The sequence below is a fragment of the Mauremys mutica genome, chromosome 12, assembly GCF_020497125.1.
Source record: "Mauremys mutica isolate MM-2020 ecotype Southern chromosome 12, ASM2049712v1, whole genome shotgun sequence".
Lineage (NCBI taxonomy): Eukaryota > Metazoa > Chordata > Testudines > Geoemydidae > Mauremys > Mauremys mutica.
This window is the reverse complement of record NC_059083.1, coordinates 5,647,084-5,660,816: the sequence shown is the minus strand read 5'-3', so window position 1 is coordinate 5,660,816 and position 13,733 is coordinate 5,647,084. Positions and strand designations below refer to the sequence as shown.

Genomic DNA, 13,733 nt, shown 5'->3' with positions numbered 1-13,733 from the left:
ATATGGCTGTGGCATCCTACTTTCTATTTAAGCAAGAGATACCTCACACTACAAACTGGAGGCCAGTGTTAAGTGCATTGTCACTTGTTCATCCTGAAGCTGAACACTGGTTCCGAAGAAGGCCAGCAAATGCTCACTATCTTTCCCAAAGAAATTCAGATGACTGGCTAGAAGCATGTGGTGCAACAGTGAAAGACTCAACAGATGAAAAAGTGAAGAACTCTCTCACCACATTCAGAGACTGTCCATACATGGCTGATGAACGCATCAAGTATTAGGTCATTGTGTCCGTTATCTTGATGTCAGTGGTAGGCTAGTAGATGCATTTCTAGATGTTCAAGTTATAGAAGACACATCGGCTCCATCTGTGACCACCCACATCTTAGAAGAGTTAAATGCTTGTCCATTGGACCCCAAACAGATGGCTGCTTGTGCATTTGATGGAGCTGCAAACTTCTCTGGAAGACATGGTGGAGCACAAGCTTTGCTCAAAGAAAAGTGTAACCCTAATCTCTCCTATACACACTGCAGAGGCCATCTACTCCAACTAGCGCTAGTACGAGCTGCAGACTCTTCAAAAAGACATTTAAAAAGCTATAAATGTAATGTCTTCATTATATTCTTTCTTTCAGCAAGAGTCCATAAAGACTGAATATCTTGGAAAATATAGAAAATACACTGGGACTGAAGTTCAAATTAGTCCAACCTGGGAAAACCCACTGGCTTTCTCATGAGCAATCCTTGGCTGTTGTCTTAAAATTACTCCAGCCGTTGTTACTGGCTTTGGAAAGTATCTACCAAGATGGGATGGATCTAAGGAGTGAGGCTGGTGGATTACTTTCGCTGCTAAGTTCAGAGAAGACTGCAGCCATTCTCTCTCTTGTAAGTCTACTGTCGAAACCACTTGGGTCATTACACAAGGCCATCCAGGCATCTGCTACAACAGCAGTAGATCTCTGTCCAGCAACGGAAGCTACATGTGGATCAATCAGACAGCTATCCATTGAAAAAGTACTGGAAGAAGCAAAGACTTCAGTCCAGAAGTTGACCAATGAAGGCATTTAGACTGAATCCTCAAGTGAAGAGGACAAGAAGTGTTTGTTAAGACAACTGAAAAAGTACACAGACTTGATTCTTCAAAATCTACAACAGCGACTTCTGGATTCTACTCAACCTCTACGTAGCTTTTACAGATCCATGTCCTATAAAACACCGACAGTTGAGTGGAGTGAGGCACTACCAGCAATGGGGGCTACCATGTGCTCAGGACAGAATAGAGAATTTGAACACAGAGAGGAATATCATATGACGAATGAATGAAGATTTGACTTCAACTTATTTGACGCGATCTTTGTTCTGTTTCCTGGGATGAAAGAAGTGGGAATTCATCTCTTGCTACTCCCAGTCACAACAGCTACAGGCCAGCCTTCTCTTTCCTCATTGACTAGAATATTGTGTTCTGAAAGACATCGCCTTCTGCCTGATCATGTGACTGAACTAATGAGCATATCAACTGCAGGAATGGAAGTACCGGACACACGAGAAGCCACCAAAGATGAACGCGTTGCATTCAAGAAGTTCATTAACAGAGTTGTGCAAAACTACAAGAAGAAACCAAGAAGGCTGTAAATGTTGTGCTTCATGGAAGACTTGAGTAGCCAACTTTAATTTGCCTGATGATTTTAAATCTAATAAAATGGTCATGAAACATTTTTCAGTTTTTACTACGGTGCCATAGGGATTTGGGGATTGGTCCTGCTTTGAGCAGGGCGTTGGACTAGATGATCTCTTGAGGTCCCTTCCAACCCTAATAATCTATGATTCTATATAGGGTGGCCAGACAGCAAATGTGAAAAATCGGGGTGTGGGTGAGGGGTAATAGGAGCCTATATAAGAAAAAGACCCCGAAATCGGGACTGTCCCTATCAAATCGGGACATCAGGTCACCCCAGATACAGCCCACCTTCGCCCTCACGGTCTCACCCCCATCGGCCCTGACCTCCCCCCCCCCCCCCCCCCCCCCCCCCCCCCCCCCCCCCCCATTTCAATTCCTGGGGAAAACACCGCACGCAGCGCCCTGCCGCTGCCCGGTTGCCACGCGGGGCTGCGGCCAGCAGGTGGCAGCACCGCCCCGGGCCTGGGAAAACTGCGGGGGCTGACGGGATAGTGGCGGTCACAGGAGGGTGGGGCGTGTTTGCAGCAGGACAGACGGACGGGGAGTTGGCCGGAGCAAGAGACCCGGTCAGCAAAGGGGGGGGGGGTGCACGGGCGGAGAGGGGGGTCGGGGGTGCATGGGCGGGGGGAGGGGTGCACGGGAGGAGATGGGGGTCGGGGGGTGCATGAGCAGAGAGGGGGGGTCGGGGGGGTGCATGGGCAGAAAGGGAGGCAGGGGATGCACGGGCGGAGAGGGGGGTCGGGGGGGTGCATGAGCGGGGGTCGGGGGGGTGCACGGGCAGAAAGGGAGGCAGGGGGTGCACGGGCGGAGAGGGGGGTCGGGGGTGGGGGCCGAAGCACAGGGTTGAAGTGGGGTGCGCAGCTGGGGGTGGGGTGAGCGGGACCCCAGTGATCCCCTCCCCCGTTGGGTGGAATCAGCAGCGGCTCTGTGGGGCTCAGGCGGCAGGTGGGTGGGGAGCTCCCTGGGGCTCAGCTGGAGTCTGGCCAGGAACGGGGCTGTAATTATCCGCCACCGCCTGGCGGGAGAGAGGAAAATAGCCCGGACTCCTGGGTTCTCTCCCTGGCTCTGGGAGGGAAGTGGGGTCTAGTAGTTAGAGCGGGGGTGGGAGCCAGAACTCCTGGGTTCTCTCCCCGGCTCTGGGAGTCTAGTGGCTAGAGTGGGGGTGGGGGTGGGAGCTAGGAAGCCTGGGTTCTCCCCCTGGCTCTGGGAGGAGAATGGGGGCCCGTGGTTAGAGCAGGGGGGCTGGGAGCCAGGACTCCTGGGTTCTGTCCCCGGCTCTGGGAGGGGAGTAGGGGCTGGTGGGTTAAAGCAGGGGGGGCTGGGTGCCCGGACTCCTGGGTTCTGTCCCCGGCTCTGGGAGGGGAGTGGGATCTATGGCTGGGGGTGGGCTGGGTGCCCGGACTCCTGGGTTCTGTCCCCGGCTCTGGGAGGGAAGTGGGGTCTAGTGGTTGGGGCAGGGGCTGGGAGCCAGGACTCCTGGGTTCGGTTTGAGTCGCTCTCGTCTCTTTCAGGATCCCTCCGGCATCAGGATGTTCTTCACGTGTGGCCCCAATGAGGCCATGGTGGTCTCGGGTGAGTTGCTCCCCCTGCTGGTCTCATATGGGAAGAGACACTCCCAGGGTGGGAGCCTGATGCTGCCCCCTCCTGGGACCCCTAACCCCCAGCCCCACCCCCGCACCCCGGCTAAGACCTGGGCCTAATGCCCGAGCTCGTTAGGGGCCCGATCCCTGGGAGAAACCCAGACCAGGGAGTGGAGTCCGAGCCCCCCCAGCCCCCCACTTTTGGGACTCGCCCGCCCCACAGGGGAAAGGCCCCATCCCCTGCCCCTCTGAGCCAGCCTGAAATACCCACCAGTGAAGAGATGGGATCTGAGCCAGTGACATCACCTGCTCCCAGGGGATGGGCCTGCGGGGGGGGGGGGGGGGCACTAATCTGATGGTTAACGATCAAATCCTCTTTTCTGCGTCACTAATGGCCACTGGGGAGCAGCAAGGAGCAGGGTGGGGGGCAGCGGGGAGCGAGGTGGGGCTCGGCAGGGGGCGCTGGGCTGCGGGTACCGGGGCAGGGGCTCAGCAGGGGGCACTGTGATGTGGGGGGTGGGTGGGGGCTCAGTAGGGGGTGTCCCAGCTGAGCTCACTTCCTGCCTCCTTAAAATTTCCCCGGTGGTTTCAAATTGTTCAGGATTCACTGCATGTTCCCCAGCCGGCCACCCTAGAGGCGGCTGCATCTCAGCGGTGTCCCTGTTCTACACAGCTGTTCCCCAGCCACCCACCCCAGAGCTGGCTGCAATTCGACGGCGGGCGAGCCCTCCCCGTGCAGCGACGCTGTTCCACGCGGCTGTTTCCCAGCTGTCCCACCCCAAAGCCGGCTGCATCTCAGCGCCCAGCTGTGGCTAACATTCTCCTCCCCTCCCCCTAGGCTTCTGCCGCAGCCCCCCAGTGATGGTGGCAGGGGGCCGGGTCTTCGTCCTCCCCTGCATCCAGCAGATCCAGAGGTGAGTCTCCAAAACCCCCCTCCACAGAGAGCCCCTAGGTCAGGGCTCCCTGGCTCGTCCCTGCGCTCCCCAAGTCTGTAGGAGATCCCCCCATCACCCCACTGGGGCAGGGGTCAGAGCTCAGGAGGGATCAGCATGTGGGGGTGGGGATACCGGGCCGGATGTGTGCATAGGGGGGTACCCTCTCCTGACCCCCCTGCTTTCCCCACAGGATCTCCTTGAACACGCTGACCCTGAATGTGAAAAGCGAGAAGGTTTATACCCGGCACGGGGTCCCCATCTCTGTCACCGGCATCGCCCAGGTAACCGGCGCCCCCTGACTCCGAGGTCGCCACGGAAACCCCAGGGAGGAGGGAACAGGGTCGGGATCACCTAGGAAACCAGCCAGCTATCATGGTCCCCCCAGTGGTACCTGCCACTGGCACCACTCACCCCCATATTTCCCCCAGTGGTACCTGCCCAGCCTGGCTCATACCCCCTCCCTCATTTTCCCCGATGGTACCTGCCCAGCCTGGCTCATCCCCCCCATTTCCCCATTGGTACCTGCCCAATGATGCCGTGGGACCACAGGGCCAGAGCCCCCTTGACCACCATGGATACGGTCTCTGGGCAACTGTTGTTGGGGTGCAGGCAATAGCCTCTTCCTCTTAAAGGGGAAGGCGCCCCACCCCCGGAGCATCCCTAGGATTCGCAGGGAGGGCTGTCGGGGGCGGGCACAGGGCTCCATTCCTCCCTCCCGTCATGGCCTCGCTCCGGCAGGTGAAGATCCAGGGCCAGAACAAGGAGATGCTGGCGGCCGCCTGCCAGATGTTCCTCGGCAAGTCGGAGAGCGAGATCACCCACATCGCGCTGGAGACGCTGGAGGGGCATCAGCGGGCCATCATGGCCCACATGACTGTGGAGGTGGGGGGCCGGCAGCTGGGGGGGGGGTCAGCCCTGCTGTGTGTGTGTGTGTGTGTGTGTGTGTGAGCGCCCCCTGCTGGGGGGTCAGAACTGCCTCCTCTGTGTGTGCGTCTGTCTGTCTGTCAGCGCCCCCTGATGAGGGGTCAGACCTGCCCCTCCCGCCCCAGTGTGTGGGTGTCAGCGCCCCCTGCTGGGGGAATCAGACCTGCCCCCTGTATGTGTGTCAGCGCCCCCTGCTGCGGGGTCAGACCTGCCCCCAGTGTGGGTGTTAGCGCTCCCTGATGGGGGGGTCAGACCTGCCCCTCCCGCCCCAGTGTGTGTGTGTCAGTGCCCCCTGCTGGGGGAATCAGACCTGCCCCCTGTGTGTGTGTCAGCGCCCCCCACTGGGGGGGTCAGACCTCCCCCCCGGTGTGTGGGTGTTAGCGCCCCCTGCTGGGGGAATCAGACCTGCCCCCTGTGTGGGTGTCAGCGCACCCTGCTGGGGGGTCAGACCTCCCCCCCCCCGGTGTGTGGGTGTCAGCGCCCCCTGCTGGGGGAATCAGACCTGCCCCCTGTGTGGGTGTCAGCGCACCCTGCTGGGGGGTCAGACCTGCCCCTCCCCCCCTGGTGTGTGGGTGTCAGCGCCCCCTCCTGGGGGAATCAGATCTGCCCCCCCATGTGTCTGTCCCAGCCCTGCCCCCCCACCCCGACTCACCCCTTGTCTCCCCACCCCGGGCAGGAAATCTACAAGGATCGGAAGAAATTCTCGGAGCAGGTTTTTAAAGTGGCCTCTTCAGACCTGGTCAACATGGGCATCAGCGTGGTGAGCTACACGCTCAAGGACATTCACGACGACCAGGTAAGGGAGAACGGCGCCCCCTAGAGGGGAAAGGCCCCGTGTCCCAGAGCCAGCCACTCCCTGCCCTGCCCCAGGGCGGATGGGAGCCGGCGCCCCCTAGAGGGGACAGGCCCCGTGTCCTGTTCCCAGCCCGGAGCCAACCACTCCCTGCTCTGCCCTGCCCCAGGGCGGATGGGAGCCGGCGCCCCCTAGAGGGGAATGGTCTCCAGCCAGGCTGCGTGGCGTGACTGAGGTGTCTGTCTCTGTCCCGTTCTCCCCCTCCCCGCCACGGCGTTGCCCCAGGATTATCTGCACTCGCTGGGGAAAGCCAGGACCGCCCAGGTGCAGAAAGACGCCCGGATGGGAGAAGCTGAGGCCAAGAGAGACGCCGGCATCAAGGTGAGAGCTGGACGTGAGTGCGGGGTCTGATCCGGGGGGGCAGGGGGATTCCAGCTGGCTGGGTCCATGGGGGTCTGATCCAAGGGTGGGGATTCCGGCCTGCAGCTGTGACCCGGGGGTGGGGGGCACAGGCTAGCCGGCCTGTGGGTCAGACAGGGCAGGGGATACCAGGCGACCCGTGGCTCTGATGGGGGCAGAGGTTACCAGCCGGCCCGTGGCTCTGACGGGGGCAGGGGATACCAGGCGACCCGTGGCTCTGACGGGGGCAGGGGATACCAGCCAGCCCATGGGTCAGACTGGGCAGGGGATACCAGCCGGCCCGTGGCTCTGACGGGGGCATGGGTTACCAGCCGGCCCGTGGGTCAGACTGGGCAGGGGATACCAGCCGGCCCGTGGCTCTGACGGGGGCAGAGGTTATCAGCCGGCCCGTGGCTCTGACGGGGGCCTGTGTCTGCATCACCTGGTACCTGTCCCCCATCCCCCAGACCATTAAACGCCCCGGTGTGTGAACAGCCCCGTTCTCCTGGCGCCTCCGTCTCTTGGGCGGGTGGCCAGGGGCCGTGGCGGGTTGGGGAGAAAGCTGGAGAGTCAATGTGTTGGGGGGGGGGGGGGCTGGGGCAAAGTGCAGCACCCCCTGCTGAGCCCCCGGTGCCCCCCCATCCCCCTCCTTCCTGCAGGACAGCGCCCCCTGCTGAGCCCCCGGTGCCCCCCCACCCTGCTCCCTGCAGCACAGCACCCCCTGCTGAGCCCCCCGTGCCCCCCTCACCCTGCTCCCTGCAGCACAGCGCCCCCTGCTGAGCCCCCGGTGCCCCCCCACCCAGCCGGCCCGTGGCTCTGACGGGGGCAGGGGATACCAGCCGGCCCGTGGCTCTGATGGGGAACAGGGGTTACCGTGGCTCTGACAGGGGCAGGGGATACCAGCCGGCCCGTGGCTCTGATGGGGAACAGGGGTTACTGTGGCTCTGACGGAGGCAGGGGTTACCAGCCGGCCCGTGGCTCTGACGGGGGCAGAGGATACCAGCCGGCCCGTGGCTCTGACGGGGGCAGGGGATACCAGCCGGCCCGTGGCTCTGACGGGGGCAGGGGTTACCAGCCGGCCCGTGGCTCTGACGGGGGCAGGGGTTACCAGCCGGCCCGTGGCTCTGACGGGGGCAGGGGTTACCAGCCGGCCCGTGGCTCTGACGGGGGCAGGGGATACCAGCCGGCCCGTGGCTCTGACGGGGGCAGGGGATACCAGCCGGCCCGTGGCTCTGATGGGGAACAGGGGTTACCGTGGCTCTGACAGGGGCAGGGGATACCAGCCGGCCCGTGGCTCTGATGGGGAACGGGTTACTGTGGCTCTGACGGAGGCAGGGGTTACCAGCCGGCCCGTGGCTCTGACGGGGGCAGAGGATACCAGCCGGCCCGTGGCTCTGACGGGGGCAGGGGATACCAGCCGGCCCGTGGCTCTGACGGGGGACAGGGGTTACCGTGGCTCTGACCTCCACACCTGCAGGAGGCCAAGGCGAAGCAGGAGAAGCTCTCTGCCCAGTACTTAAGCGAGATCGAGATGGCCAAGGCGCAGCGGGACTACGAGCTGAAGAAAGCCACCTACGACATCGAGGTGAACACCCGCAAGGCCGAGTCCGACCTGGCCTATCAGCTGCAGGTGAGACGCCCTGGGGACAGGGGTAGGGGGATCAGGGCCCCCCCGATGCCAGCCCCCGGCCCAGGCACCATGGGACACTGTAGCCGGCAGGGCAGGCATGTCCATGTGATGGTGGCCAGAGATGGCCAACCCACAGCTGGTGACCTGTGACCCCGACTCCGATGCTGACCTTTGACCCCCTGCAACTTGACCCTGGACAGCCTGGCGGGTTGACCCTCTTGGCCTCCTTCCCTGCCCAATGACTCCACCCTTTGCTCTTGGCATCCCCTGGCCGACCCCCGGGGGCATCTCTGGCCCCATACGTCTTTGCCACCCAGCGGCATCAACCACGACCCGTCCAGTGGCATCGGTTCTGGACCTGTGACCCCTTTGTCCAGGCTGACCTCTGGGTGGTGGTGACTTTTGATCCTTGTTGGGGTCAGTTCTTTATTATAATAATAATAATTAATAATCAACCCCCCAGTGTTGACCACAGACTGCCCCCAACATTGACCTTTGACCTGCCTCAGTGGGGTCAGCCTTTGCCACACACCCCCCCCAGTGGTGTCCCTCGATCCCTCACTGTTGCCGGTTCTTGACCTTTCACCCCTTGAATCCTCTCAATGGGGGGAGTCGAATCTTGACTTACAAATGCCAGCGGTGTTGACCCATGACCCCCTCGACATTGACCTCTGACCTCCCAGGGAGCGTCGTCTTGGCATGAACCCCGGGTGTCCGTGGTGGTGACACCCATTGGCGCAGCCAACGTTTGACCCCTCGCCCCGTGGTGTCAACTCCCGCTGCCTTGGCCCTGCTGACCCCCCCCCCCCCCCGGCGGTGCCCCCCGACCCCTCCCCGTGCAGGTGGCCAAGACCAAGCAGAAGATCGAGGAGCAGAAGATGCAGGTGCTGGTGGTGGAGCGGACCCAGCAGATCCAGCTGCAGGAGCAGGAAATCATCCGCAAGGAGCACGAGCTGGAGGCCACGGTCAAGAAGCCGGCCGAGGCCGAGCGCTACCGGCTGGAGAAGCTGGCGGAGGCCCAGAGGTATCGCGCCTCCCCCAGCCCCCCACTCCCCACGCTGCCCTCCAGCCACCCCTGAGACCCAGCTGGGCCGAGCGCTTCCAGCCCGGACACCGCCCCACAACCCCTTCCCAGCCGGAGCCGCGGCCTCACCCCGGCGCCCCGTCCCCGATCCACCCCGGGGCTCCCTGCCAGCCTCAGCCGGCCTCCCCCCACACGGTGCCCCACCTCTGATCTCCGTCCCCTCCCCCAATGTCCCCCCAACACCCTGCCCCTCCCCTGCCCATCCCACGCCCCGCTCCGATCCCCTCCTCAGCACCCTGCCCCTCCCCTCCCCATCCAGTGCCCTGCTCCAATCCCCTCCCCCAGCACCCTGCTCCTCACCTCCCCCATCCTGTGCCCCACACAACAAGCCTCATCCACCGCTCCTTCTCCTGAACCCCCTGCTTACCCCTCGGCACCCTCCTTCCCCACTCCCTGCCCCCGAAACCTCTGCTGCCAGCTCCTGCTCGCAGCCCCTCCGCTCAGCGTCCCACCCCCCCACTGCGCCGGAGTCACTGACGCTGCCCCCCTGCTCCCTCCCCAGGTGCCAGCTCATCATGCAGGCGGAGGCTGAAGCAGAGTCCCTCAGAGTGAGTCTGGCGCTCGCCCCTCCCAGCCTTGTGACGGGAATGGGACCCAGGAGTCCAGGACATCAGCGCAGGGCTCTCACCCCTAGGGGGGCTGGAGACCGGGATAGGACCCAGGCATCCGGGACGGCAGCGTGGGGCTCTCACTCCTAGGGGGGCTGGAGACCGGGATGAGACCCAGGCATCTGGGATGGCAGTGCAGGGCTCTCACCCCTAGGGGGGCTGGAAGCCGGGATGGGACCCAGGCATCCGGGACGGCAGCGTGGGGCTCTCACCCCTAGGGGGGCTGGAGACCGGGATGAGACCCAGGCATCCGGGATGGCAGCGCAGGGCTCTTACCCCTAGGGGGGCTGGATACCGGGATGGGACCCAGGCATCCGGGATGGCAGCGTGGGGCTCTCACCCCTAGGGGAGCTGGAAGCCGGGATGGGACCCAGGCGTCCAGGACATTGGCGTGGGGCTGTCATCTCTAGCGGGGCTGGAGACCGGGATGGGACCCAGGAGTCCGGGACGGGAGTGGTGGGCGGGGTGCTATCCACCCCCGGCGCTGATCACGCCCCCCTCTCCCCCCCATGCAGGTGAAGGGGGAGGCAGAGGCGTTCGCCATTGAGGCCAAGGCGCGGGCGGACGCCGAGCAGATGGCCAAGAAGGCGGAGGCGTTCCGGCAGTACCAGGACGCCGCCATGGTGGACATGCTGCTGGAGAAGCTGCCCCAGGTGAGGCCAGGGCCGGGGGAGGGCAGGATCAGCTCCCTGGGAGACCCTACAATAACAAAGCAGCCTAGCCCAAGCCCTCCCAAGAGTCCCTGCAAAAACAACCCGCCCAGCCCTTGTGGAAAGCCGTAGCAAAGTGGCTCACCGCCAGCGTTTAAGGTAGACCCTACAATAACAAGCATCAGCCCTTCCAGGAGACCCTACAATAACACCTCAGCCTGCTTGGCCCCCAGCTCCACAATAACAAATCAGAGTGCATGGTCCCCAGCCCATATGGGAGGCCCCGTGTTGAGAACCCAGCTCACCCCCCAGCACTTAAGGGAGACCCTACAATAACGGAGCGGCGTGGCGCCCCTCCCCCCAGGTGGCGGAGGAGATCAGCAAGCCGCTGAGCTCGGTGAAGAAGATCACCATGGTGTCGAGCGGCAGCGAGGGCGTCGGCGCCGCCAAGATGACGGGGGAGGTGCTGGAAATCATGAGCAAACTCCCCGACACTGTGGAGAAACTCACGGGCATCAGCATCTCCCAGGTACCCGCGCCAGGACGCCTGGGTTCTATCCGAGGGGAGGGGAGTGGGGGTTAGTGGTTAGAGCAGGGAGGGGAGGGGGCTGGGAGCTAGGACTCCTGGGTTCTCTCCCCAGGGCTGGGAGGGGAGTGGGGGCTGGTGTGTTAGAGCAGGGGGGACTGGGAGCCAGGACTCTTGGGTTCCTCTCCCCAGGGCTGGGAGGGGAGTGGGGCCTGGGGGTTAGAGCAGGGGGCGTTGGGAGCCAGGACTCCTGGGTTCTCTCCCCAGGGCTGGGAGGGGAGTGGGGCCTGGGGGTTAGAGCAGGGGGGCGGTGGGAGCCAGGACTCCTGGGTTCTCTCCCCAGGGCTGGGAGGGGAGTGGGGCCTGGGGGTTAGAGCAGGGGGGGCGTTGGGAGCCAGGACTCCTGGGTTCTCTCCCCAGGGCTGGGAGGGGAGTGGGGCCTGGGGGTTAGAGCAGGGGGGCGTTGGGAGCCAGGACTCCTGAGTTCTATCCCTGGCTCTGGGAGGGGAGTGGGGTCTGGGGGTGGGAGCCAGGACTCCTGGGTTCTCTCCCCGACTCCCTTCCCCCATTGCTAGGGGGTCCAGAGGTGTCCGTGACTCTGTTCTGCGATCAGGGTTCCTGGGAGCGACGCGCTGACACTGCTCCCCCTGTCGGTTTTGCCTCCCGCTCACAGATGACTCAGAAGAAGCCAGGGCGAATGTCCTAGTCGCTGGAAGTCAGGGGGGCTCTGCCCTGAGCTGTGCATGTCCCTGAGCCGCCCCCGCCCCGTTCTCCTTGCTGTGTCTGCATCTCAGGCCCCCCCTCACGCTGGCTGCCCCCCGAGGGGGGGACGTGTGGGGCGCCAGCCACCGAGCCCCGTGGGTCAGTGCTACCTCTCGTGTACCCTCGCCAGCCCCCCAACCTCTCCCCCTCCCTGAAGAGCTGGGGGGGCGTTTGCTCCCCACGCCACCCTAACCTGCACCTTGTATTCCTGGGGGATCAGCCCCACAGCCCCACCCCCTCGCTCCGTCATCTCTTCACACCCAGATCATCCTGAGGGAGACGTTCCGTCACCTCCAGCTCGGGACCGGCGGGCGCCACGTCTTGAAGGAGGTGCAGCTTTGGAGTCTGATTTCTCAAGAGCTGCAGCGTGAGGAACAAACCCTTTATACGGCCGGAAAACTTGGGATTTCCTCTTTTCAACACCACCAACCTCTTCAATCTGCTCCTAATGCCGCCTGAGATCTCTCACCTTAAAGCTCCACCGTTGTCAGAAGCCTCTGGCTTCCTTTTCCCTTGCACCCGTCCGGATTTAGCAGCTCATGTCTCTCTGGTGGCCAAAACCACAAGTAAAAGTCAGATACCGGCTGAAAGCCGACAGCCCCGGCTTCGAAACACCACCGGCCGCACGTCTCCACCTTGCGGCGCCGGTAAGATACCAGCTGCTGAAGCAGAAGCGAGGCAAGAAGGTCATCGGACTGATGTGACATGTCAGGTCGGCCCTTTGGCGGCTCCCGGGAGCTCGGTATTTCATGGCCAACTGGGGCTGTAGACGCCTTAGATGTCCCTGCATAGCAGCAGCCCCCGCCGTGGGGCAGGACGACAGGAGCGAATCCCTTTTTGGGGAGGGGACGGGACATAGCACCCAGGATCCAGCATTCCCAGCGCCTGTGGATGTGGGGTAGACACCGGGGGAGGAGAGTTGGGGTGGGATGCAGCTGTGGGTCTCATTGCCACTAAGGGGCACGGGATGAAAGGGGGCAGGGGGGATTTCAAGCCATTGCCCCCTTTCGCCTCTGACACTGATTTTCACTCACTTGCTGTGGCCAAAGTAAACTTCTGCCCCTCCCCTGCCCCCCAGCCATTCCTGCTGCCCCCAGCTGGGCCACTTGGGGCCAATCTGAGAAGGAGCCAGGCCCCTGCCTCCCTCCACCCCCAGGGCTGGATCACTGCCAGTCCCCCTAGGGGGGAGAGGCCCTGTGCCCCATGCCCCAGGCCCTGCCCTGTGGCTGGTGCCCCCTAGAGGGGGAAAGCCCCATATCCGTACACGCACCCCCAGCTGCTGTACCCCCCCCCTCCACCACTAGGGGTTCCCTGTCTCATGTTTCCACCTCCCACGATGTTCCCCTCCCACCCCCCAGACTTGTAGCGCTGCCGGTTGGTCCTGCTGGTCCCAGGGTTTAAGGCAGAAGGGGGGGGGGGCCTGATCCCACCTTGCCCCCCCCTGCGTGTGTGTGTGTCCTGGTGCCCCAAATGTGACGGGTGCATGAAGGTGCCTTCTCTGCCCCAGTGATTGTACGTGAGCCTGTGTACGCGTCACCTGGTACCTGTCCCCCAGGCCATTAAACGCCCCGGTGTGTGAACAGCCCCGTTCTCCTGGCGCCTCCGTCTCCTGGGGGGGGTGGCCAGGGGCCATGACGGGTTGGGGAGAAAGCTGGAGAGTCAATGTGTTGGGGGGGGGGCTGGGGCAAAGTGCAACACCCCCTGCTGAGCCCCCCATGCCCCCCCACCCTGCTCCCTGCAGCACAGCGCCCCCTGCTGAGCCCCCGGTGCCCCCCATCCCCCTCCTTCCTGCAGCACAGCGCCCCCTGCTGAGCCCCCGGTGCCCCCCCCCCCTACTCCCTGCAGCACAGCACCCCCTGCTGAGCCCCCAGTGCCCCCCCCACCCTGCAGCACAGCGCCCCCTGCTGAGCCCCCGGTGCCCCCCCACCCTGCAGCACAGCGCCCCCTGCTGAGCCCCCCGTGCCCCCCCACCCTGCTCCCTGCAGCATAGCACCCCCTGCTGAGCCCCCGGTGTCCTCACCCCGCTCCCTGCAGCACAGCACCCCCTGCTGAGGCCCCGGTGCCCCCCATCCCCCTCCTTCCTGCAGCACAGCGCCCCCTGCTGAGCCCCCGGTGCCCCCCCACACTGCTCCCTGCAGCACAGCGCCCCCTGCTGAGCCCCCGGTGC

General features: G+C 63.5%; 1 protein-coding gene across 3 annotated transcripts; it reads left to right on the top strand.

The window, feature by feature from the left end:
* Positions 1 to 2,165: 2,165 nt before the first annotated feature.
* LOC123346510 (flotillin-1) lies at positions 2,166 to 13,189 on the top strand. Of its 3 annotated transcripts, none has more exons than XM_044983948.1 (13): positions 2,166 to 2,241; positions 3,187 to 3,247; positions 4,094 to 4,169; positions 4,381 to 4,471; positions 4,929 to 5,072; positions 5,791 to 5,910; positions 6,193 to 6,288; positions 7,784 to 7,936; positions 8,779 to 8,960; positions 9,523 to 9,568; positions 10,144 to 10,281; positions 10,643 to 10,807; positions 11,478 to 13,189. In XM_044983948.1, the coding sequence occupies exons 2-13, from the start codon at positions 3,205 to 3,207 to the stop codon at positions 11,508 to 11,510; spliced, it is 1,287 nt and encodes a 428-aa protein (XP_044839883.1). In that variant the 5' UTR covers positions 2,166 to 2,241; positions 3,187 to 3,204; the 3' UTR covers positions 11,511 to 13,189. The 3 variants fall into 3 exon arrangements, with proteins under 3 accessions (XP_044839883.1, XP_044839886.1, XP_044839885.1); XM_044983951.1 differs by having other exon boundaries at positions 11,380 to 11,516; XM_044983950.1 differs by having other exon boundaries at positions 2,183 to 2,251.
* Positions 13,190 to 13,733: the final 544 nt, after the last annotated feature.

Bases quoted from the DNA above. Each gene is read 5' to 3' on its own strand.
- LOC123346510 (XM_044983948.1), top strand. From the start codon at position 3,205: ATGTTCTTCACGTGTGGCCCCAATGAGGCCATGGTGGTCTCGG. The intron at 4,170-4,380 runs GTGAGTCTCCAA...CTTTCCCCACAG, and splicing joins TGCATCCAGCAGATCCAGAG to GATCTCCTTGAACACGCTGA. The intron at 5,911-6,192 runs GTAAGGGAGAAC...GCGTTGCCCCAG, and splicing joins AGGACATTCACGACGACCAG to GATTATCTGCACTCGCTGGG.